Source organism: Ranitomeya imitator, chromosome 1 (assembly GCF_032444005.1).
Source record: "Ranitomeya imitator isolate aRanImi1 chromosome 1, aRanImi1.pri, whole genome shotgun sequence".
NCBI classification, from domain to species: domain Eukaryota; kingdom Metazoa; phylum Chordata; class Amphibia; order Anura; family Dendrobatidae; genus Ranitomeya; species Ranitomeya imitator.
The window spans coordinates 188,424,619-188,450,347 of NC_091282.1; the positions used below are offsets into that span (position 1 = coordinate 188,424,619).

The 25,729-nt window shown below is 42.9% G+C and overlaps 1 protein-coding gene across 3 annotated transcripts in view; it reads right to left on the reverse strand.

Moving 5' to 3' along the window:
- Nucleotides 1-25,729, reverse strand: part of MCC (MCC regulator of WNT signaling pathway) — a 514,674-nt gene that overhangs the window by 271,438 nt on the left and 217,507 nt on the right. The window contains exon 1 of one of the 3 annotated variants that reach the window (XM_069752927.1): nucleotides 5,844-5,985. The exons of the other annotated variants lie outside the window; for them this stretch is intronic. Coding sequence (XP_069609028.1) covers nucleotides 5,844-5,855 — 12 coding nt within the window. The 5' untranslated portion in view covers nucleotides 5,856-5,985. Of the gene's footprint in view, nucleotides 1-5,843; nucleotides 5,986-25,729 lie in introns of those variants that run through there. 3 annotated transcript variants of the gene reach the window in all.

Here is a 25,729-nt window from a genome sequence, read left to right on the forward strand (position 1 = left end):
GCAAGTCTCAGCCAAAATATGAAACACAGGTGCATGCTATATACTGAAAGGTGTTGTCTACTACTAGGACAACCCCTTCTTGATAAAATGTTTGGCCCCGATAACATAATAAAGTTTATACTCGCCTCCCGTGCTGGCGCCGTTCCAGCGGTGTCGGCAGTCGCTCTTGACATGTGACGCTGGCGCCCAACCAGCGCTGTCGTCACTGTCACCGCCTTTGGACAAATCGAACATGAAAAGGAAGTCAGGGCTGCAACTGATCGTGGACTTCCTCTTCATGTTTGATTGGGCACCGGTGTCACAACACCGTACGAGAGCCCTAGGGAGAGCGAGTATTGACACAGTGGGAAAAGCAGCGGCACAGGAGGCGAGTATAGGTTTTACTGTGTTATCGGGGCCAAGTGTGGGCTATGACAAGCAGTTGTCCAACTAGTGAACAACCTAATTGTAGAAAAAAATAAAAAGACATAGACCGAACATCCTCTTAATGGGTCTCTAACTTTTTCCTGACCTTAAAAGGTGCGGCCCCATGCGCCAACTACAGTGATGGGACAGCACGCCAGCAGGGCGGGCGAGATTTAAGGCTATAAAAGTTAGCGACCCACTGAGAGGTTCGCCGTGACATGGCTGTGGGCTTCATACAGTGAGAATGTTTAATGTTACGTTTTTCCTAGCACCATTAAATCAAAGTACGATTTTTAGATGTGTCGTCCATGTCTTTTTCTGCAGTTCAGCACTAGTGTATGCTCTGATTTTATTTTATTTTTTTTCAAAGCGGACATTCGGTCCTCCCCCCCCCCCCCCCTTGCAAAAAAAATAGAAAATCTTAATAGCTACTGAATAAGATTGGTCTGAGTGTAGTCTTTTTTTTTTTCACGGACAGCACTCAGACTGAAAACACATTGTCTGTACCGCAAGGCATGACTTATCAATACAGCGGTCTAATTGTCCAAATCTTTCCCCAGCCCCAATGGTCAAATGGCACCAAACATGTAATTTTTGTGGCATTTTGGCTACTAGGAGCATGGACTTGTCCCCGTCCTAGACTTTCCTTTCATTTGGCGATATATTATACCTTCAGGAAATACTTGCCACTAATAATTAATTATTCTCTATATAACGTCCCATCCGGAACATTTATTGCAGATTGACAGGATATTCCAAATATCTAATAGATATAAGCCCCAACACTGGAAACCATAAATATCGTGGGAACATGACTTTGTGTCTAGCTGTCAGGAACAGAGAGGTGGCCCTGCATGCAAGGCTCATTTATGTTTATAGGAGATAATAGATACTAATCTCTATGATTAGTTATTGCTAAAATAAAATCTTCTGGGTTAAAATGTATGTCGGTAAATCAATTCTCCTTATACTGACTATGTGTAAATGTAGCTGTGACTATATGACTGACTGCATATGAAAAAATACATAGTTTATGGATGGAAATCCGTGAAGTCATTTGTCCAACAAAACGACCTAGTCACAGAGTAAAAGAGAAATGTACTATTTCTGGGGAAGCCATGTGCAGGGTCAAGCACCAACTTGAACTATGAGGTCATCAAACCACAGACAATAAACCCACTTCTTTCCCTTTCCAGAATACTGCCTGTTAAAAAAAAAAATTACATGCATAAACAGCCCGTATTGGTGAACTAGGGGAATTTAATTTTGTTAGAGCAGTAAAGAATTAAACAAAGAAGCATTCGTCTGTCATTCGACAAATCTGTAAAAAAGTAGAAGCAAACTTATTTCCCTATTATAGCTGAGCTAATATACATACATACACATGGCCATTGCCCATACTTAATATTATATATACAGTATATAGTCTGTGGCATAGGTCTCTAAAGTTTGCACAGTGTAAAGTTTGCTTCCACTTTTATACAGATGTCTCGAACAGATGACAGATGAATGCTCCTTTATACCATTATTTACTGATCTAACATTTATGTTCCGCTGTTGACTTAAACATGCTGTGTTTGCACTAGACTTTATTTTAACAGACATATATAATAAAACTTACGAACCTTTAACGTAATTGCCTATCTTTATTTTAAAAAAAAATGTGTGTGGTGTAGCTGATAGTATAGCAAAATGAGACCAATGTATGATCACTTCACCAGACATCTTAATAAGTCATTGTATAACAGCATTTCCATAGATAATTCAATGAATAAGTGGATCTAGTAAAGTACTGACCAACACTACAGTTGTGCTCAAAAGTTTACATACCCCTGCAGAATTTTTTTGCTTTCTTGGCCTTTTTCCAGAGAATATGAATGATAACACCAAAACTTTTTCTCCACTCATGGTTAGTGGTTGGGTGAAGCCATTTATTGTCAAACTACTGCGTTTTCTCTTTTTAATCATGACAACCCAAAGCATCCAAATGACCATGATCAAAAGTTTACATACCCCATTTCTTAATACTGTGTATTGCTCCCTCTATCAATGGTAGCTTGAAGTCTTTTGTGGTAGTTGTGGATGAGGTTCTTTATTTTCTCAGATGGTAAAGCTGCCCACTCTTCTTGGCAAAAAGCATCCTGTTCCTGTAAATTCCTGAGCTGTCTAGCATGAACTGCGCGCTTGAGATCTCCCCACAGTGGATCAATGATATTGAGGTCAGGAGACTGAGATGGCCACTCCAGAACCTTCACTTTGTTCTGTTGTAACCAATGACAGGTTGACTTGGCATTGTGTTTTGTATTGTTGTCATGTGGGAACGTCCAAGTAAGTCCCATGTCCAGCTTCCGGGCTGATGAGTACAAATTTGCCTCCAGTATTTGCTGATAATGTGCAGCATTCATCTTTCCTTCAACTTTGACTAAGTTTGTAGCTCACACATCCTCAAAACATCAGCGATCCACCTCCGTGCTTTACAGTAGGAATGGTATTCCTTTCATCGTAGGCCTTGTTGACCTCTCTCCAAATGTAATGTTTTTGGTTGTGGCCAAAAAGATCAATTTTGGTCTCATCACTCCAAATTACCTTGTTGCAGAAGTTTTGAGGCTTGTCTCTGTGCTGCTTTGTGTATTGTAGGCTAGACACTTTGTGGCATTTGCGCTTTCTTCTGGTGACTCGACCATGCAGCCCATTTTTCTTCAAGTGCCTCCTTATTGTGCATCTTGAAACAGCCACACCACTAGTTTTCAGAGAGTCCTACATTTCAACTGATGTTATTTGTGGGTTTTTCTTTGCATCCTGGACAATTTTCCTGGCAGTTGTAGACAACATTTTTGTTGGTCTACCTGACTGTGGTTTTGTTTTTACGACCCCTGATTTTCCGTTAATCACAGTTTGAATGCTGCTAACTGGCATTATTTTTTCCTTGGATATCTTTTTGTATGCCTTTCATGTTTAACTACTTTTTCCTGTAGATTCGTTGACAATTCTTTTGCTTTCCCCATAACTCACAATCCAGAAACATCAATGGTTGGATGAAAGATACAAGAGTCTGTCTGGATCCGAGAAACTCGCTCAGCTTTTATGCACACACACTGATTACAAGCAAACAGGTCACAGGTAAGGCTGTTACCTTTAGCAGCCTTTCAAAGCCATTTGTGTCAACTTCTGTGCATGTTATCAGGCCAAAATCACCAGGGTATGTGAACTTTTGATCAGGGTCATTTGGATGTTTTGGGTTGTCATTATGATTTAAAAAGAGAAAACACAGTAGTTTGACAATAAATGGCTTTACCCAACCAATAACCATGAGTGGAAAAAAGTTTTGGCGTTATCATTCATATTCTCTGAAAAAAAAGTCAAGAAAGTAAAAATTCTGCCGGATATGTAAACTTTTGAGCACAACTGTATATGCAGCTTTATTAGCTCAAATTCACACACAGCGGTCGCACTGCTGCACAAGACCCCAACAGCCCAGTGCCGCTTTAGTCTTTTCACCTTATTTTGTACATTCACCAAATCAAAAGACCATGTGACCCTTCCTAAGGGCCCCTCTAGTTTTGCAGATGAAACAGCGGTTTCCCAGCAAGATTAAGCGATTGTGTAGGGAAACCGTATTCAGCCACAACTTGAGCACTGAGTGTGAATGCAGCCTAACAGTTACATGACGGATGACTATGAACTCAACATAGTGACAGCATAGGATGGAGCCATAGTGAAAAACTGTACAATGTGAATGAGTCCAAGAGCTTGCCCCATTGGAAAAGATCAACATTTCTCTGTACTACAAGCTGAAGGATAGAAATGCAATAAAAAATGTCTCTGTACCTACCCAGAACACTCTGAAGCCAAATACAAGAGAGCGTGGTTGTAAAAGTCACAGGTGCCGACTCCTATTTCCTACTGATCTACTAACCACTGTGCCCTCCGGTCAGAATGGTTTGCTGGCAGGAGAGGACATAGGGGCCATTTGTGATCCATGACTTAGGGTACCGTCACACTATACGATTTACCTACGATCACGACCAGCGATATGACCTGGCCGTGATCGTAGGTAAATCGTAGTGTGGTCGCTGGGGAGCTGTCACACAGACAGCTCTCCAGCGACCAACGATGCCGAGGTCCCTGGGTAACCAGGGTAAACATCGGGTAACTAAGCGCAGGACCGCGCTTAGTTACCCGATGTTTACCCTGGTTACAAGCGTTAAACTAAAAAAAAAAAAAACAGCACATACTTACATTCTGGTGTCCGTCAGGTCCCTTGCAGTCTGCTTCCCGCACTCAGTGACTGCCGGCCGTAAAGTGAAAGTGAAAGCACAGCCGCTGTGCTCTGCTTTCACTTTACAGCCGGCAGTCACAGTGCGGGAAGCAGACGGCAAGGGACCTGACGGACACCAGAATGTAAGTATGTGCTGTTTGTTTTTTTTTTAGTTTAACGCTTGTAACCAGGGTAAACATCGGGTAACTAAGCGCGGTCCTGCGCTTAGTTACCCGATGTTTACCCTGGTTACAAGCGAACGCATCGCTGGATCGCATCGCTAGATCGCTAGATCGGTGTCACACACACCGATCTAGCGATGACAGCGGGAGATCCAGCGATGAAAGAAAGTTCTAAACGATCTGCTACGACGTACGATTCTCAGCAGGATCCCTGATCGCTGCTGCGTGTCAGACACAGCGATATCGTAACGATATCGCTGGAACGTCACGAATCGTACCGTCGTAGCGATCGAAATGTTATAGTGTGACGGTACCCTTACAAGGCCCTTCTCCCTACAAAAGGATTTCCCAGGCAGACTATAAATCGCAGCTATGACACAACGCCAGTAATTTCATCAAGTATATAGTGTAGAACAAAACCATTCTAAACTCCAGGAATATAAGAAAATAAATACCACTTTGTAAATGGTATACCTATGGGAGAGGGGCCACAAGCTCCCATTCACACAGGGCAGCTGTATACTTGGTAACATTGAATCCATGGATATTTAACCTTAGAATTTACTATCGCTCATAAAGGGAATCGGATAATAACAATATCCCTGCTTTTTGCCATGTACGATTATACTATTAGCAGATTATTAGAGATTCATTTTCGGTACATTACTAAGTGGGATCACTAGTCACAGAAGTCTATAAATCACTCACTAGGTGTTACTGTAATATGACCACATCTTATTAATAATGCATATGCTGCTTAATAAACTAGGTATCTTGCCAAATTTGGAAATTTCTTCAACACTTAATCGACCTGAAACACACTAAAGTGTTAACAATTGAAATGCTTGTGGCATCCATCTCTGCTGTACAGGGGGGCTTCATCATGGCAGTGGTCCATGGTGGGGAATATGCCATGAATGACTGACTAGTGGCGCTTTCCCTCACAATCTACGGACCCACACAAGATTTAACCATTGTACTTATTATTCTACACTTACCTTGGGCTTCATGTAGGTCTGAATATGTCCTTAAATGAGGAAAACGTTTCCTAAGTCCATACAGTAACGTGAATCTCCCCAGCACGGTAACTCTAGGAAGGGTGAGAAGACAGAACTTTCTCACAGTCGCCTCCCTCCACTGTACACTGCAGTCTGAGTGAAGCAATCAGTCTCCGACACCCTACAGACAACTTCCTAAAAGGAAATCTGAGAGGACCCACCCTGAATCTTAGTAATCACAACCTATCCTACATGAGGATCAGAGTCAGGCCCTGGTGCACCGCAGGATGGGGATCTGCCCCAGTCACAGGCTCCTAGTAAGAAGAGGTGACAGCTGCTCCAGGGAATGGAGTCCCTCTGCTCGCTGGCAACAAAAGGGACAGGCCATTACTGCCAAACAGCATAAAACAAATCCTCTCAGCAAATTAATATAAGACAGTCATCCTTGTTTTTTATGTTTTCTTCTTCATGGTCTATTAGGTTTCTGGGGAGATTCTGAATACATTGGGAGAGATTTATAAAGACTAGAACTAGGAAAAGGTGGAAGCATCATGTAAAGCACCCACTCCTATCACAGAGCACATTTTCCAAGACCCCTGGTTAAAGGTTTGCTGCAAATGGACAGGTTTAAGGGGATTGTCTCATCTTAAATGGGTAAAATTTTACATTTTAAGAACAAGCAACTTAACGCTGATTAAAAGTCGGCTCTATTCTTAAGAACAGAGGGATTTTAAAATCCATTGTGAGTTGCCAATTGCCTAAATTACCAGCCACCTCTCCAATCTCTTCAGAGGTGGTCGGATTCCCAGACAAAGAGCGTGCGCTTACAATCTGTTTTACAATTAATAAGCACTGATCTGAAGCTAACAAGCTCACTCCGTCTGCCCTGAACTTCTGCAATACTGCAGAGGCACAGCTTGGAGAGTACACAGTTAGGGACAGGGACACAGCCTTCCTGCCACCCTGAATGGCCTGTTATCAAGAGCGCAACGCAGTCCCTGGCAAGCAGGAAGGCTGTGGAGTGGTGCACTCCTGAAGAAAGAAGATGCAAAACCCCATTTAAATTACTTTTCCTATAAACTACTTTTCCTATACACCATTCTGGTAAAGCTCTCACAAGTATACATAGATTACATGTAGCAAATGTACAAAGTACACAGACAACAACGTGTGGCCAGGACTCTGGATTTTAACAAATAAGATGGTATGTACCAAGGAAAAAAGGACCACAGAGCAGGCACAATACTTACATCAAGTGATGCCCCCAAATAGGATTTCGTATAGTGTGAATCCCCAGCCCCAACGCGCGTTTAACCCAAGCCTCGTCGCCCCTTAAAATTCAGAGTCCTGGCCGACATTGTTATTTATGTATAGTTGTGACCCCTATTAATTGGATACTCTGCATTTATTTAAATCTTTATTTACCTTGCATCGTTTTAATATTTTCAATAAATTATTTTAGGAGATTTGCTAGCACTTTTGTTGTGGTTTGTTGGTATTTAGTGTCGTGTATTGAAGAGCGTAACTCCTCTTCTCCACCTCTTGCACTATAGGACTGAAGAACCTGGAACCTGGCCAAAAGTCAACTACACAGAGGAAAACAGAAAAAAACAGAAAAAGCCATCACAATAGGAACTCCGGATAAAGCAGTATGCCTGGCATTTCCCAGTTTACTTCCCTCTTCCTCAGCTCTAAAGAAGAATGTCGTGTGGAAGAAATAGCGTTTTATTTAATCTGGAAGACAAAGTGACCACACTCCTGAAGCAGAAATACCCCAGATTTATAGCTCAGTCTATTAGTCCACAGCCAGAAAGAGTAATGCAGCAGCATGAGACAGCGCTATTCCACTCTCCTCACTTCTGTACCTATCACCAATGTTACCCGCCACATCAGGAAGAACAGGACAAAGTGTGGCATTTCTTAGGAAATAGGGAAAGTCTAGTGCCAGTATTTGCAGTATTTGTAACACACAAATATATAATACTAGATGGTGGCCCGATTCTAATGCATCGGGTATTCTAGAGTATGTACCAACACCGGAGCTACCGCCTCACCAACACCGGAGCTCCTGCAACCCACAACCTACTGTCTCCTTCCCCATAATCCTGTAGAATGTAAGCCCACAAGGGCAGGGTCCTCGCCCCTCTGTATCAGTCCGTCATTGTTAGTTTGTTTACTGTATGTGATATTTGTAACTTGTATGTAACCCCTTCTCATGTACAGGACCATGGAATCAATGGTGCTATATAAATAAATAATAATAATAATAATAATAATAATGTACGTATATAGCAGCCACATAGTATATAGCACAGGACACAACATATTATTGAATACCCGATGCATTAATACAGGCCACACAGTATATAACAGTGGCCACGCAGTATATAACAGTGGTCACGCAGTATATAACACAGGCCAAACAGTATAAAACACAGCCCACGCAGTATATAACACTGCCCACATAGTATATAACACTGTCCACATAGTATATAGCAGCCATGTAGTATATAACGCAGCCCACACAGTATATAACACTGCCCACGTAGTATAGATATAACGCAGCCCACACAGTATATAACACTGCCCACGTAGTATATAGCAGCCATGTAGTATATAACACTGCCCACATAGTATATAACACTGCCCACATAGTATATAGCAGCCATGTAGTATATAACACTGCCCACATAGTATATAACACTGCCCACATAGTATATAACACTGCCCACATAGTATATAGCAGCCATGTAGTATATAACGCAGCCCACGCAGCATATAACATCGCCCACATAGTATATAACACTGCCTACATAGTATATAGCAGCCATGTATTATATAACGCAGCCCACGCAGTATATAACATTGCCCACATAGTATATAACACTGCCCACGTAGTACATAGCAGCCATGTAGTAAATAACGCAGCCCACGCAGTATGTAACCCAGCCCACGTAGCATATAGCAATGTGGGCACTATATGCGTGGTTAAAAAAAGGCTTAAAATAAAATACTCACCTTCCGAAGGGCCCTTGAAGTCCTGGTGCCTGTGTGCAGTGCACGCGGCAGCTTCCGGTCCAAGGGTTGGTATGAGCGCAGGACCTGTTATGATGTCGCGGTCACATGACCGTGACATCATGGAAGGTCCTTCTCGCATAGCATCCTTGGCACCGGAAACTGCCACTTGCACTGCCGAGGACAGCACGCAACCTCGGAAGGTGAGAATAACCTTTTTTTTATTATTATTATTATTATTATTTGTAACATTAGATCTTTTTACTATTGATGCTGCATAAGCAGCATCAATAGTAAAAAGTTGGTCACACAGGGTTAATAGCTGCGTTAGCGGAGTGCGTTACACCGCGGCATAATGCGGTCCATTAACGCTGCCATTAACCCTGTGTGAGGGCTGACTGAAGGGGAGTATGGAGCGGGCACTGACTGCGGGGAGGAAGGAGCGGCCATTTTGCCGCCGGACTGCACCCGTCGCTGATTGGTCGTGGCAATTGTCGTGGGTGTTTTGCCACGACCAATCAGTGACTTGGATTTCCATGACAGACAGAGGCCGCGACCAACGAATATCCGTGACAGATAGACAGACCTAAGGACAGACGGAAGTGACCCTTAGACAATTATATAGTAGATACTTATTAACCCCTTAACCTCCGGAGCCGTTTTTGGTTTTGCGTTTTTGTTTTTTGCTCTCCTCCTTCCCAGAGCCATAACTTTTTTTCTTTTTCCATCAATATGGCCATGTGAGGGCTTATTTTTTGTGGGATGAGTTGTAATTTTGAACAACACCATTGGTTTTACCATGTCGTGTATTTGAAAATGGGAAAAAAATTCGAAGTGCGGTAAAATTGCAAAAAAAAAGTGCAATTCCACACTTGTTTTTTGTTTGGCTTTTTTGCGAAGTTCACTAAATGCTAAAACTGAGCTGCCATTATGATTCTCCAGGTCTTCACGAGTTCATAGACACCTAACATGTCTAGGTTTTTTTTTATCTAAGTGGTGAAAACAAGATCCAAACTTGGCCTAAAAAAAATGCACAAATTTCCGAGACCCGCAGCGTCTCCATTTTTAATTATCTGGGGTCGGGTGAGGGGCTTATCGTTTGCATGCCGAGCCTATGTTTTTAATTATATCATTTTGGTGCAGATACATTCATTTGATCTCCCATTATTGCACTTTAATGCAATGTCACGGCGACCAAAAACAAGTAATTCTGGAGTTTGGAATTTTTTTCTCGCTAAGCCGTTTAGCGATCAGGTTAATCTTTTTTTTTTATTGATAGATCGGCGATTCTGAACACGTCGATACCAAATATGTGTATTTTTTTTAATTGTTTTATTTTGAATGGGGAAAAAGGAGGGTGATTTGAACCTTTATATTTTTTTTTTCATATTTTTTAAAACTTTTTTTTTACTTTTGTCATGCTTTAAGGCCATGTTCACACAGTGCGTTTTTTACCGCGGAACCGCGGCGGTTTTGCGGCTGCGGTTCCGCAGCTGTTTTCCATGCAGGGTACAGTACACTGTACCCTATGGAAAACAGGACACACTGTGCACATGGTCCGGAAATTGTAAAAAAAAAAGACGCGCTGAATAGCTCCCGGAAAAAAGAAGGAGCATGTCAATTCTTCTTCCTGAACCGCAGCGGTTCTGCACCCATAGACCTCCATTGTGAGGTCAAAATCGCAGTAAAACCCGCAGATCAAAAATATATCTGCGGGTTTTACTGCGATTTGATGTGCAGAACCGCTGCAGCAGGAAGTGCGGGGGAGCGGGCGGAAGTGCGTGGGCGGAGTGTGGCTGCCCCCCCGTGCTCCGATCCCGCCCCCCGTGCTCCGATGCCCCCCCCCCGTGCTCCGATGCCCCCCCCCAGTGCTCCGATGCCCCCCCCGTGCCCTAATCTCCCCCCCTTATACTTACCCGGCGTCCCGGTGTCCGTCCGGCCGTCTTCTCCCTGGGCGCCGCCATCTTGCAAAATGGCGGGCGCATGCGCAGTGCGCCCGCCGAATCTGCCGGCCGGCAGATTCGCTCCAAAGTGCATTTTGATCACTGAGATATAACCTATCTCAGTGATCAAAATAAAAAAATAGTAAATGACACCCCCCCACTTTGTCACCCCCATTGGTAGGGACAATAAAAAAAATTAAGAATTTTTTTTTTTTTTTCACTAAGGTTAGAATAGGGTTAGGGTTAGGGGTAGGGTTAGGGGTAGGGTTAGGGTTAGGGGTAGGGTTAGGGGTAGGGTTAGGGTTAGGGGTAGGGTTAGGGGTAGGGGTAGGGTTAGGGGTAGGGTTAGGGGTAGGGTTAGGGGTAGGGTTAGGGGTAGGGTTAGGGTTAGGGGTAGGGTTAGGGTTAGGGGTAGGGTTAGGGGTAGGGTTAGGTATTTTCAGCCATTTTAGCCCTAAAAAGCTTCCTAGGAAACACACAGTAAAAAAAGGATAAAAAAACGCATCAAAAAACGCATCAAAAACGCATCAAAAAAGGACAAAAAAAGGACCTGCGTTTTCTGCCAAGAGCTGCAGTTTTTTAAAAAAACTGTCCTGAAAAAAAAAGGATGGAAATCCTGAACGTGTGAACATACCCTAAGTCTCCATAGGAGGCTAGAAGCTGCCATAACTCGATCGCCTCTGCTACATAGAGGCGATGCTCAGATCGCTCCTATGTAGCAGATTTACTGTATTGCTATGAGCGCCAACCACAGAGTGGCACTTACAGCAATCTGGCATCAACAACCATATAGTTCTTCAGGAGACCTCTGGTTGTTATGCCAGCGCACCGATGACCCCCAATCACATGACGGGGGTCGCCTGTGCATGCATTTCCGGACGGATGCGCTTGTTAAATGCCGCTGTCAACGTTCGACAGCGGCATTTAACTAGTTAATAGCGGCGAGTGCAATTCCACACACACCACTATTGCAGGCACATGTCAGCTGTACAAAACAGCATCAAAGCGGGGGATCTGCCATCCGACGTACTATTCCGTCCAATGGCAGAAAGGGGTTAAAGGAAATCTGTCAGCAGGTTTTTGCCAAGTAATTTGAAGACAGCAGAAGATAGAAGCTGAAACACAGAATTCAGCGTGTCACTTGTCAAAGTGCTGTTTACTAACTGCTGTTTACTAACTGTGAAGGATTTATCACTAAGATAAGCAACTAAGCACCTCATGGTCTATGGACTTTGTACATGCAGAACCTGCAGTGGGCGCGGTTAGCTGTGGTGTGAGCGTGGCAGCTTCCTCAGCTCTGCTTCATTCTAAATCTAAAAGCTCGGATTGGGTCAGAACCACTGCACCCAGTAATCTAAGTGATACATCGTTGGAGTCAGGGTTTCGTCTCATACATTATGCTGCTCTTAGATGAGGTAGCCAAAACCTGCTGATAGTATATCAGCATTAAAGTGAATCTACGCACGGTCAGTATAGCGTTTTTCACACTAGTGTATATAGACGTAATACAGCGCACATGCACAGTATGTATGAAGACGTGCGCAGATGGTCCCTGCACTTGCTGCTGTGTGCCATCTCCATACAGTAATGTGCTGACACATCCAGAGGAAAATGTCTGTGAAAGAGCCAATTTGTGTACTTTTGTGAAGGAGCATTGCCTTTATGTACCCCCCAAAGCTAGACATCTGTACGAAATCAGGTGCATAGAAAATCACAGCAGACACTCCTAAAAAAATTATTAGCACCTATTAGGCTATGTGCACACGTTGCGGATTAGCCTTAGGAATTTCTGGTGCTGATTCTGCATCTTTTGGCAGAAAATGCAGCTGCATATGTCTAGTTTTTGTGCGGATCTGCAGCGTTTTTGGTGCGGTTTTGGTGCGGTTTTGCTGCGGATTTTTTGCTGCAGATTATCAGCATTTTTCACCCCTGCAAATTTCTATAATGGAATGGGTACAAAAAACGCTGCAGATCTGCAAAAAAGAAGTGACATGCTACTTCTTTTACTCCGCAGCGTTTCCGCACGGAATTTTCCGCACAGCTTTTTTTTTTCCTCATTGATTTACATTGTACTGTAAATCAATTGTGGATCTGCAGCGTTTCTGCACCACAAAAAAACGCTGCGAATCTGCAGGAAATACGCAACGTGTGCACATACCCTTATGGATTCTTAAAACACTCAGGATGTAATATGTCAGTATGCACAAGTGCTTACAGAAATACACTACGTAATGTGCACAGGGAGTCCTACATATTCAAGCCCTATCAGCAATGCAAGTGTTATGCCCGGACTACAAGCACAGTATGGCGGCATAATACATTATATCGTAAGTGGCTTTTGCTGACACCAGTAATTCCTGAAGTCACCCATTAGCATGGCGGCATTCTGTATGAGGCCTGGTTTCATGAGACGTTAACCACTCGAGTTACTGTCTACTGTATCGCTTTCAATTAATATGCCAGATAATATTACATATAGGAATTCCATGACTTCTACATTATCTCGACAAATATTTCACAAATTTCATCTTTAAGTACGAAGAAGAAATCACTGTGCCCCACAGTTTTCTTCTGCCTTACTCATTCCCTTAAGTTAGGACATTTGTATTGGACATGCAATTGGAAAAAGTGTTTCAAGTGGGGAACCACAAGGCTCTGTCCTGGCCCTAGCCTTGTTCAACATTTATAAATGATCTAGATAAGGGAGCTGAAGGTAAAACTAATCAAATTTGCAGACGATGCAAAGCTAGGAGGGATCGCTAGGGTATGTGCACACGTCAGGATTTCTTGCAGAAATTTTCCTGACAAAAACCGAACATTTCTGCCAGAAATCCGCATGCGTTTTTGACGCGTTTTTGGTGCGTTTTTTCCGAAATGCACAGAATAGTGGGAAAAACGCAGAAAATCCGCAAAATTAATGAACATGCTGCTTTTTTTACCGCGATGCGCTTTTTTCGCGGAAAAAAAAAAAAAGCATCATGTGCACAAAGCATGCAGAATGCATTCTAAATGATAAGATGAATAATGTATGCGCTTTTAATGTGTTTTTATAGCATTTTTACCACGGAAAAACACGAAAAAAAGCGAAAAAACCTGAATGTGTGCACATAGCCTTAAGGTACCGTCACACTAAGCGACGCTGCAGCGATACCGACAACGATCCGGATCGCTGCAGCGTCGCTGTTTGGTCGCTGGAGAGCTGTCACACAGACCGCTCTCCAGCGACCAACGATGCCGGTAACCAGGGTAAACATCGGGTTACTAAACGCAGGGCCGCGCTTAGTAACCCGATGTTTACCCTGGTTACCATCGTTAAAGTAAAAAAAACAACCACTACATACTTACCTACCGCTGTCTGTCCCCGGCGCTGTGCTTCTCTGCTCTGGCTCTGAGCGCCGGGCAGCCGGAAAGCAGAGCGGTGACGTCACCGCTCTGCTTTCCGGCCGCTGTGCTCACAGCCAGTACAGAGAAGCACAGCGCCGGGGACAGACAGCGGTAGGTAAGTATGTAGTGGTTGTTTTTTTTACTTTAACGATGGTAACCAGGGTAAACATCGGGTTACTAAGCGCGGCCCTGCGCTTAGTAACCCGATGTTTACCCTGGTTACCAGCGAAGACATCGCTGAATCGGCGTCACACACGCCGATTCAGCGATGTCAGCGGGAGATCCAGCGACGAAACAAAGTTCTGGACTTTCTTCCCCGACCAGCGATATCGCAGCAGGGGCCTGATCGCTGCTGCCTGTCACACTGGACGATATCGCTAGCCAGGACGCTGCAACGTCACGGATCGCTAGCGATATCGTCTAGTGTGACGGTACCTTTACACTAGAGAAGACAGAGAAAGGATTCAGAAGGATCTAGATAAGCTTGAACAATGGGTCGTGACTAATAGAATGGTATTTAACAGGGAGAAATGCAAGATTCGAAATCTGGGCAAGAAAAACTACAATTACTGTATACCTATAGAATGGGAGGAAAAGAACTATGCAACAGCATGTGTGAAAAAGCCTTGGGTATACTAATAGATCACAGACAGCACATAAGTCAACAGTGTAATGCAGCAGCAAAAAAAGGCAAACAGTTTTAGGATGTATTAAAGAAGCATACAGTCTAGAAAGATCATGTAGTAATTATCCCCCTCTCTACTCCTTCTTGGTCAGGCCTCATCTGGAATACTGTGTCCAGTTCTGGGCACCACATTTTTAAAAATACATGGAAAAACTGGAGCAAGTTCAGAGAAGAGCTAATAGGATGGTGAGTGAACTGCAGAGTTTGTCCTTCGAGGAGCGACTAAAGGATCTAGGAATGTTTAGTTTGCAAAAAAGAAGGCTAAGAGGAGACTTAATAGATGTCTACAAATATCTGAAGGGCTGTCACAGTGTAGAGGGATCATCCTTATTTTCATTTGCACATGGAAACACGAGAAGCAATGGAATGAAACTGAAAGGGAGAAGATACAGATTAGATATAAGAAAAAGCTTTTTGACAGTGAGAGTGATCAATGAGTAGAACAGGCTGCCACAAGAGGTGGTGATTTCTTCTTCAATGGAAGTCTTCAAACAGAGGCTGGACAGACATCTGTTTGGGATGATTTAGCGAATCCTGCATTGAGCAGGGGGTTGGACATGATGACCCTGGAGGTCCCTTCGAATTCTAACATTCCATGATTCTAGAACCCCTCTTAGTGCACCCTAAAATGAATAAAGATCCCATAAACAAATACATATGCTTCCCCCCTCTGACATCGGGATCTGTGGAAGCGCATGTAGCGCGAAACAGCTGTCATCCTCCAGACATCATGTTCTCCCCGTCCATGTCCATGTCAAAATAAAGACTTTTTACAGCATCAGGTTTGGTGAGTGCTAACCACTTTTTTTTTTTTTTTTTTTCTTTTTTCATATGCAAGAATAAATGCACATTAATAAACACTACAATAACTTAACCCTGCTGTTCTGTTTAATAAAAAATGACCAAATTTGAATTTTTATTTTTTAAATATTCATTACTCGGTTCTGAAACTTGGGGTTAATTGACTTTTCCTCATTTGAGGGGTTCTTACTATGGGTATTTTTTTTGTTTTTCTTTTTTGTTTACCTTTTGCTCCCCTTTTTTTTTACACTTGTACTGATCAGTCAAAAAAGACCGATAGCCTTCTATACTAATCTCCAGCTATTTTTTGAGTAACATAATGGAGTTATAATCTCATTTTGGACTATATATTCCATCTACTAATATTTATCAATTTATCTAGGTCCTTTGGGTCCATACAGATTTACACATACATAAATTTTTAAATTACGATACTGCAGATGGATTTGCTTCTAGTATAGTTATGTGCAACATTTTTTTACTGGATCTTATTTACCCTGCTGTTCATATAGAAAAAGTTCAATTCAGTTGTCAACATTTCACATTGTAAATGAAAAGATTTTCTTATTTTCCTTGTGTTATTGCTCGTTTTGTTACTGTGCAATGCTGACCTGAAAAGAGCACTAATAAATTCTGTCTGACAAATGTGTTTGTTTTTCTCTGGGCTATCTTATGCTAAAGGGTGGTGTTTTTTCTAATCTTTTCAGTAGGCAATTACCATACTATATATATATATATACAGGGATTGGACAAAATAATGGAAACACCTAACGTTTTGGCATCATAAACTTCGAACATGTAATAAACATGCAAACTGTGACATATGGTAATGTTTTGTAGTTGATTATTTGTGTTATGTTATATGTGTATGTAAATTAACTGTTTGTTTTGCATAATTGTAAGAACATTGATGAGAACCTGATACCAATGGCAGACCTCTCGGATTTTCAAAGAGGCCAAATTGTTGGTGCTCGTATGGCAGGCGCTAGTGTAACAGAAAGTGCCCGAATGCTTAGCGTGTCAAGAGGTACTGTCTCCAAATTAATGACCGTGTTTGAAAGAGAAGAAAAAACGTCCGGAGCAAAGCACAGGTCCGGCCGAAAGTCAAAGTTGACTGAGCGAGACCGTTGGACTCTAAAGCGAATTGGGAGAGAGGATCGCAAGACCACGGCTCCGAAAATCACTGCTGAGCTCAATGAACACCTACAGAACCCAGTTTCCATGAAAACGGTTTGTCGGGAGCTGCACAAATCTAGATTCCACAGAAGAGCTGCAATTAGAAAACCGTTGCTCTCACTGACAAATGTTTCCAAGCGTTTGAGTGGTGTAGAAACCTCCAGAATTGGTCTCTCGAGCAGTGGAAACATGTAATATTCTCAGACGAATCATCGTTTACCCTATTTCCGGCCTCCGGCCGAGTGTACGTTTGGAGACAGCCGAAAGAAGCATTCCATTCAGACTGCCTTCTCCCAACGGTAAAACATGGCGGAGGTTCTGTGATGATCTGGGGTGCTATTTCATGGAGATCCACTGGGCCAATGATATCCCTTCATGGAAGAATTAACAGCCGAGATTATTTAGGCATTTTGGGCATCCAATGGTTAAAGCACTGTTCCCGAAGGGGAACACCATCTTTCAGGATGATAATGCACCAATTCATACAGCTAGAATCATTAAAGCATGGCACGAGGAACATTCTAATGAAGCTGAGTATCTCATCTGGCACCCACAATCCCCAGACCTCAACATTATTGAGCATTTATGGTTGATTTTAGAGCGTTAGACGTCGATTTCCGCCACCATCGTCGCACAAAGAACTGGAGGGTGTCTTAACTGCAGAATGGGCTAAAATTCTTTTGGAAACAATCCACACCTTGTATGAATCCATACCTTGGAGAATTGAGGCTGTAATCGCCACAAAAGATGGACCTATATCATATTAAACTAACTTTTGTTGATGTTTCCAGATGTTTCCATTATTTTGTCCAACCCCTGTATATCTTAGTACCACGTTAGCCAGTAAATAGAATAACATTTGGAATTGAGAGTCCTCAGAGGTTGATACCTTTTAATGGCTAACTGAAAAGCTGGTAAATTGCAAGCTTTTGAGACTAATCAGGCCTCTTCATCAGGCATAGACTAATAAAACATCTGAAGAATCACATATTTATATACAACACAGAACAGAACTGTCATTATGGGAGAGTGATAAACAGTTGTGTCCATCAATATTGGAACAGTTCGTAGATAAGGAGTGAATGTTTTATTATCCTCTGATTGGGGTCTGTTTCTATGTTATGATGCCCCCATAAGGTCTGAAGTGCAAATTCATTAATTGATGTAAAAGACATAAATGCAGGAGACACATTCATTCCTGTACTAAGTGTGTCAAAGGTCGTCATAAGTTTATACTCCTAGATTCTCTTGTCTCTCTGAGATTTGAAGCTATCTTTCAAAACAAGTAATTTCAGGTCCATGGTGCTATGGTCATGCATACAAAAATGTTTGGACACAGATAGATCCATTATTTTTTCTCTTATTGTGTGGCGGTGAGAATTTATCCTTTTTCTCAGTTTTTTCCATGTCTAACCAACATATAGACCCCCAGTTGGACATTTGGTACAAATAATTAGGCACACCACATTAGATGTGATGCAGCTGTCTCACCCTTTATCTGTGGTGCTGGCTGGGCAGTGTGGAGGTTGGACCTGAAATGTCTATGCCTGGACCTGGTCGACATTCATCCTCGCTTGCCCCTATGGCACCATGGGAGTGATTCAGTAATGCTCCAGGTACAGCTTGCATTTAATGTGGTCTTGCTTTTAACTCGTTTAGGAGACCTTTATGGCACAACGAATATAAAAAACGTAGTGTAGGACTGCCCCAATATGAGAATGCCGTGAAGTGGCGGGGTAGCTCAAAGAATTGATCAATTGTTTGCTAAATGTCTCATTTTGAAAATACAGTTAGAAATTAATATGTGCATTTGCACTTTATGTATTGCGTTTTAACCGTAGGCAGCGCTGGCTTCTCCCCTCTTTTGCTTTGATGCAGCTGAAAGTACCTGGTATTTTGTAGTCCTGATGTGAATTGTGGATCTTTATCTTGTCCGTGGTCATTATAAATTAACAGGTTTTCAATTTTTTCTGGTTGCAAGGAAAGATACCTGCAGCTGTTGGGGAGGACAGGGAGCTTTTGACAATGATGCTTCTTAGATTTGAAAAATGGATTATAATCGGGCATCTTTTTGTAGTAAAGGTTGTAATTTCCGTGCAGCTCCCCTTAGCACCTCCAGATTTGGATTGTAGGTAACTACTAGAGGTACCCGGTTATTTTCTGCTTTAGCTTTATAATGTAGCACAGGGGTGTCAAACTGCATTCCTCGAGGGCTGCAAACAGGTCATGTTTTCAGGATTTCCTTGCATTGCACAGGTGATAATTTAATCACCTGCAGAAAATAATTCCAGCACCTTGTGCAATGCTAAGGAAATCTTGAAAACACGCATGGTTTGAGACCCTCGAGGAATGCAGTTTGACACCCCTGATGTAGCAGGTGATTCTTTAATATTCTGGTGGCTCTTTTAATCTGGTTTTCAGTTGTTCCTGGATGGTAGCCCTGATTCAAAAAGGTCTTTCTGAGGCGACCAAAATGCTCATCTCTATCGATAGGGTTGGAACATATACGATTGTATCTGATGGCTTGGCTGTAGACTATAAGAGATTTTTATAGGTTTTGGATGGAAAGTGTCCCATTTAAGGTATGTTGGACGGTCGATTGGCTTCTGACACAGGGATGTCTCTATTTCATTGTTCTGCACATAATGATGGTGTCCAAAAAGTTAATTTCAGTAGAGGAGTAGTTGAGTGTTAAGTTGATGGTGGGATGAAATTGATTAAACTGTTCGTGGAACGTCTTTAGCTGTTGTTCAGACTCCAGAGCTCTGATAAAACTCAGAGCTCTGAAAACGTCAGAGCTCTAAAAAAATAATCTTTTATTCTCAAATTATTCAATTCTTTTGATTAGATTGTATAGTGTAAAGCAGCATTTTTTTTGCTCAGACATTGGTTGATTACTGTGTCATGATGTGAGTTTATAGTTCAATGTTTTGGTTTACTAAGGATGCCCAGCAGTGCTGCATGGGTGTCAGGCGCTGCCCAGGGCTCTGCCGACATTTTGCGGCAGGCCAGAGCCCTAACACTTCCACGGTTCAATGTGCTGTGGTCTCCGGGAAAATGGCTGCCGCCGGGGGCGGCGCACGCGCAGATGGTGATCTTAGGATCAAAATCTCGAGAGATGAGATTTCAGCTGGATGGAGATCTTGGCGTTGAGACCTCATCTCCCGAAATCTTGGTGCCGAGATCTCCATTTGTCCATGCGCAAGGTATATTCGAATTACACTGGTCAACGCTATTTTTCTGGCAAAATGGTTTTAAAACATATTTTAAGTCAATTTTGGCTGCTGATTACAAATATGAACTCCCTTTTTGGCTATCACATCAGGATTTCGAGATATTTTCAATTTTTGATAAATTACTCCTAATGTTTTATGATAAAAACACATGATTTTTGGTACTACATTTTGTATATTTTTAATCAAGGAATAACAAAGATTACAAACTACAAAATATAAAAACACATATATATGGCACACAGATGAATGACAAATGGCAGTTAGGCTACGTTCACACTAGCGTTGTGCGCCGCTGCGTCGGCGACGCAACGCACAACGCACGCAAAAACACGGCAAAACGCACGCAAAAACGCTGCGTTTTGCGACGCATGCGTCGTTTTTTGCCGAAAATGGGACGCAAGAAAAATGCAACTTGTTGCGTTTTCTTGGTCCGACGCTTGCGGCAAAAAAGACGCATGCATCGCACAACGCAACAAACAAAAATGCATGCGTCCCCCATGTTAAATATAGGGGCGCATGACGCGTGCGTCGCCGCTGCGCGCCCGACGCTAACCCGACGCATACTAGCATAACGCTAGTGTGAACGTTACCTTATTTGAACTTTCGTTTCTTGGGTGATCTGTGATGTACAGCTTCTGGGTTGTCTCTCAACAAGCTCCAGCAATAGTCAGCCATCATATGCGAGTCCCACCTGCCTTGATACCGTTCTTCCATTATTTTAATGTCCTGATGAAAACGCTCCCCTTGTTCCTCACTCACATCCCCAAGGTTCTCTGGAAAAAAGTCCAAATGGCTGTGTAAATAGTGAATCTTGATACTGATTCTACATCCAAGATTTCGCAGACTCATTAGTAGCTCTTCCACAATCTCTTCATAGTTGTCTGCTTTCGTATTCCCTAGAAAATTGTGCACCACATTACAAAATGCATTCCAAGCTCTTTCTTCTGTCTCATTCATTGATGTGATAAAATTTGGGGGTCTCATAAGAGTTCTTATTTGAGGTCCATCAAATATTCCAGCCTTTTTCTTCTCTTCACTAAGACCAGGAAAAGTTGAACATATATAGTTAAAGCATTCTCCACTGTGATGGAGAGCTTTGACGAACTGCTTCATCAATCCAAGTTTTATGTGTAAGGGAGGAAAGACAATGTCCTTCCTATCCACTAGAGGATCATGGATGACATTCTTATCGCCAGATGCCAAACTCTTGTCGCTAAGGCCATTCAGTTTTCACCCAATGCTCTGCTGTAGCTCTACTGTCCCAGTAGCACAGAAAACAAGGGTGTTATCATAACAAATGGGAATTATGCATGTTCAAAGAAAATAAAGATATTTTCACATTTATTGGGAGACTAAATAAAAACTAAATTTACCTTAGTGAACCGTATACACTGGCACTTTTCATACACTACTTATATTTATCATGGAATTCATGAAAATGGGCTATATACCTATAGCGCAAAAACGCAATGTGATTTTATAAAGTCAGATTTGAATTCAGCACCCTCAAATTAGTCTAAAACTGTTCTTAAGGTTCATGCCAGAATTTTTTTTCTTTGTTGACCAGTGTTATAAGACGCACCCCCATTTTCCCCAAAAATTATAAGGGGGAGGGGGGGGGGATGAGTGCATCAAATAATCCGAAAAATACGGTAGTTGCTGTTCTTCAGACTGCAGGTTGCCATCTGCTGCATGATACGATTTGTCAAATAGAACAGATCAAAAAGTTTATTAGCAACCCGACAACTTGCGTTTAAGCACTGACAAGACAAATTCGGGTCAGACAAGACAGGAAAATTCATCCGAAGAGCATCAATTCCACGAAGGCCGAATTCTACAGACCATTGGTGGGGGGCGTGTTGCTTGGTACAAGTAATCATCTCGAAATAAACTATGCTTGCAGACACTGACAGCAATATTGAGGTTTTGGTTCCTTCTTCTGTATGCTTTATAACAAATCAATTAAATCAATTCTAGGTGGCGCCAAGGACACTGGGGAAAACAATTTACTGGGTATACACAGAGAAGCAGTGATCAACAATAACCACGTCTTCATTACAAAGCAGAACAAATCCCAGGAAGAATGCAGACAGATACCTCTGTCACATTCAATGGTAGGTTTCTCCGAACTGCTGGCAGAAATCTGTGAAAGTGAAATAGGTTTCCTAGTTGGAGCAGAGATTCTCTACTTTGTCTGGATACTGCTGGCTCTAAGGGGAATAATGCACAGCTGGATGGGAACAACAGGAGCTACATACAGTCTCAATATTAAATTCAGGCAGAGTACTAATCCCGTCTGATACTTGTGAATTAAGCCGGAGCATGGGAAAGAGCAAAGGTAGAATATATGCAATTAAGTTCCTAGTGAAAAGATAGTTATGTATTAATTTAAAAGGTTGTGCACTACTTTAGCATTAATGACCTATCCTTAGATTAGGTCATCAATGTCTGATGGGTTGGGGTCTGACAGCTGGCACCCCCTCCGATCAGTTCCTATCGGTGTCGGCAGACGGAAATACTCACTTGCAGAGCTGGCATCTTCTGGTAGTAGCTACCGCAGGGTACTACACATAAGCCTCCTATTGAAATGACTAGGAGGCGGATACTATCAGAAAGACAGAGGAGCTCCGCAAGTTAAGAAATCCTACCGTCGGCAGCCATCACCAACACATAACAGCTGATTAGCAGCAATGTCCGTTCTTAGATCCCGACCGATCAGACATTGATTACCTATCCTTTTTGACCTATCTAAGCTATTAATATGGGCATACAGGTAGGTTATAGACAGCTGAATAAAGTCCTACCTGTGCGCCTCATATCAGATGTGCTATTGTTGAGAAATGATCTTTTATCACTTTACGTAAATGACCTCTTCCAGGCACTGGAAGATAACTCTGCCTCCAGTGCTTGTTTTACATTTAAGGGGTAGTTACCAGTGTGATGTGTGATGGCCGCTCTGTTCTGATCTCACTGCAGAGCTGTGTGTGATTATACCTGACATCTGCAGGTTCCTCTCAGCTTCAGCTTACAGCTCACAGGCAGACAGGGCTGCAATACTGCTGCAATACAGCAGAGCCAAGATAGAAGCAAAAAATGTGTTTGCAAGAAGACAAATTTAATTTCACCTGTTCTCTGTTAGTTACATGTCTCACACTGGTAACTGCCCCTTGATGTAAAATAAGCTATGGAGGCAAAATGATCATCCAGACAACATCCTCTCCAGCCTGGAAAAGGTCACTTATATAAAGTGATAAAAGATGATTTCTCAGCAACACCACAGCTGATATGAGACACACGTAAGACAGTTTTCAGCATCCTTTGGCTCGCATCTCCATATTAATACACTGCTCAAAAAATAAAGGTAACACTTAAACATCACAATGTAACTACAAGTCAATCATAGTTCTGTGAAATCAACCCATCAAGTTATGAAGCAACACTGATTGTCAATCAATTTCCCCTGCTGTTGTGCAAGTGTAACAGAGAACAATTAGAAATGATAGGCAATTAGCAAGACAACCCCTATAAAGGAGTGGTTTTACAGGGGGTAACCACAGACCATTTTCTTTGTTTTCATCCTTTTTTGGCTGTTTTTTTCACTTTTGCATTTTGTCATTGCTCTCACCCCTAGAGGTCCTGGACAGTAACATGAGGCGTTGTCTACAACCCACAAAAGTTGCTAATGTAGTGCAGCTCATCCAAGATTGGCACATCAATGTGAGCTGTGGCAAGAAGTGTAGCTGTGTCTGTCACCACAGTGTCCAGAGCATGGAGCAGATACCAGGAGACAGGCCAGTACACCAGGAGACATGGAGGGGGGTGTAGGAAGGCAACAACCCAGCAGCAGGACTGCTACCTCCTCCTTTGTGCAAAGAGGAACAGCGAAGGTGCCAGAGCCCTGCAAAATGACCCCCAGCAGGCCACTAACACCCATGTGTTTGTTAAAACTGTCAGAAACAGACTCCATTAGGGTGTTATGAAGGCCTGACGTCCACAAGTGGGTGTTTGCTCACAGCCCAACACCATACAGGGTGATTGCTATTTGCCAGAGAACACCAAGATTGGTAGATTTGCCACTGGCGCCCTGTGCTCTTCACAGATGAGAGCAGGTTCCCACTGAGCACATGTGACAGACGTGACAGAGTCTGGAGATGCCGTGGAGAGCATTCTGCTCCCTGCAACATCCTCCAGCGTGACCGGTTTGGCAGTGAGTCAGGAATTGTGTGGGGAGGCCTTTCTTTGGAGAGCCGCATAGCCCTCCATTGTGAAGCCATATGCAGGCGCAGTTAGCCCTGGGTTCCTTCTGATGCATGACAATGCTAGGCCTCATGTGGCTGAAGTGTGTCAGCAGTTCCTGCATGATGAAGGCATTGATGCTATGGACTGGCCTGCCCATTCCCCAGCACTGAATCCAATCGAGCACATCTGGGACATCATGTCTCATTCCATCCACCAAAGCCGCATTGCACCACAGACTGTCCAGGAGTTGACTGATGCCTTAATCCAGGTACAGGAGGAGATCCCTCAGGATAACATCCAACGCCTCATCAGGACAATGCCCAGGCATTGTAGGGAGGTCATACAGGCACGTGAAGGCCACACACACTACTGAGCATCATTTCCTTGTCTTGAGGCATTTGAGGTGATTTACATTCATCATTTTTAGGTTTTATTGTTCTCACCACATTCCACTATGTAATGAATAAAGATTTGCAACCGGAATATTTCATTCAGAGATATCTAGGATGTGGGATTTTAGTGTTCCCTTTATTTTTTTGAGCAGCGTAGTTTAGATAGGTCAAATGTGGTGACATTTCTGGGTTGTCTGGGATTTTTTCCTATTCTGTATGTGTACCTAGGCTGCAGAATGCAGAGTTTGTAATATATCCCCTGTAGGCATTCTGCACTGTTGCCGAGATCCCACAGTTGGGGATGTAACCATCTCTCCTGATTCTGGAGGAGCTGCTCACACCTGCCTGGAGTTTTCCTGTCTGTCAGAGACTGGAGGAAAAAAGTCTCAACAGACACCACACCCTCAATGTCTGTCAGACACTCCCCTGCCTCCAGCTTCAAGAGAACCTGTCACCCCGTTTTTTCAAGATGAGATAAAAATAGCGCTAAATAGGGGCAGAGCTGTGCTTTAAATTAGTGTATTTTTGGAGCCTTTATTCCCCACCTATGCTGCTGAAATACCTTTGTAAAGTCGCCGTTTTGGGCTGTCACTCACACTGGTCTGGTCATATGGGCGTGGTGACAGCGCTGTTTCTCCCCCAGATCTCCGTTGGTGGCGTAGTGGTGTGCGCATGCCCAACAGGCGAATCCAGTGCGCAGGTGAAGGAAAAGAGCGCGATCTGCGCTATTCCGTGGTTTATCGGTGGGCGCGGCCATCTTTGTGAGGCCGCGCGTGCGCAGATGGTACTTCTCGGCTTCCCGGGGCTTCAGGAAAATGGCCGCGGGATGCCGTGCGTGCGCAGATGGAGATCGCGGCGGCCATTTTCTTGAAGCCGAGATGCAAACTATTATATATTGGTTGGTCTGCACTATATTACGGTCAGTAAAGAGAAAACTAAATCCTAAAGCCGCTTTTCAGATGTCCGGAAGAATAATAAGGACATGTTCACACCTACAGTATTTTTCACCCACTCC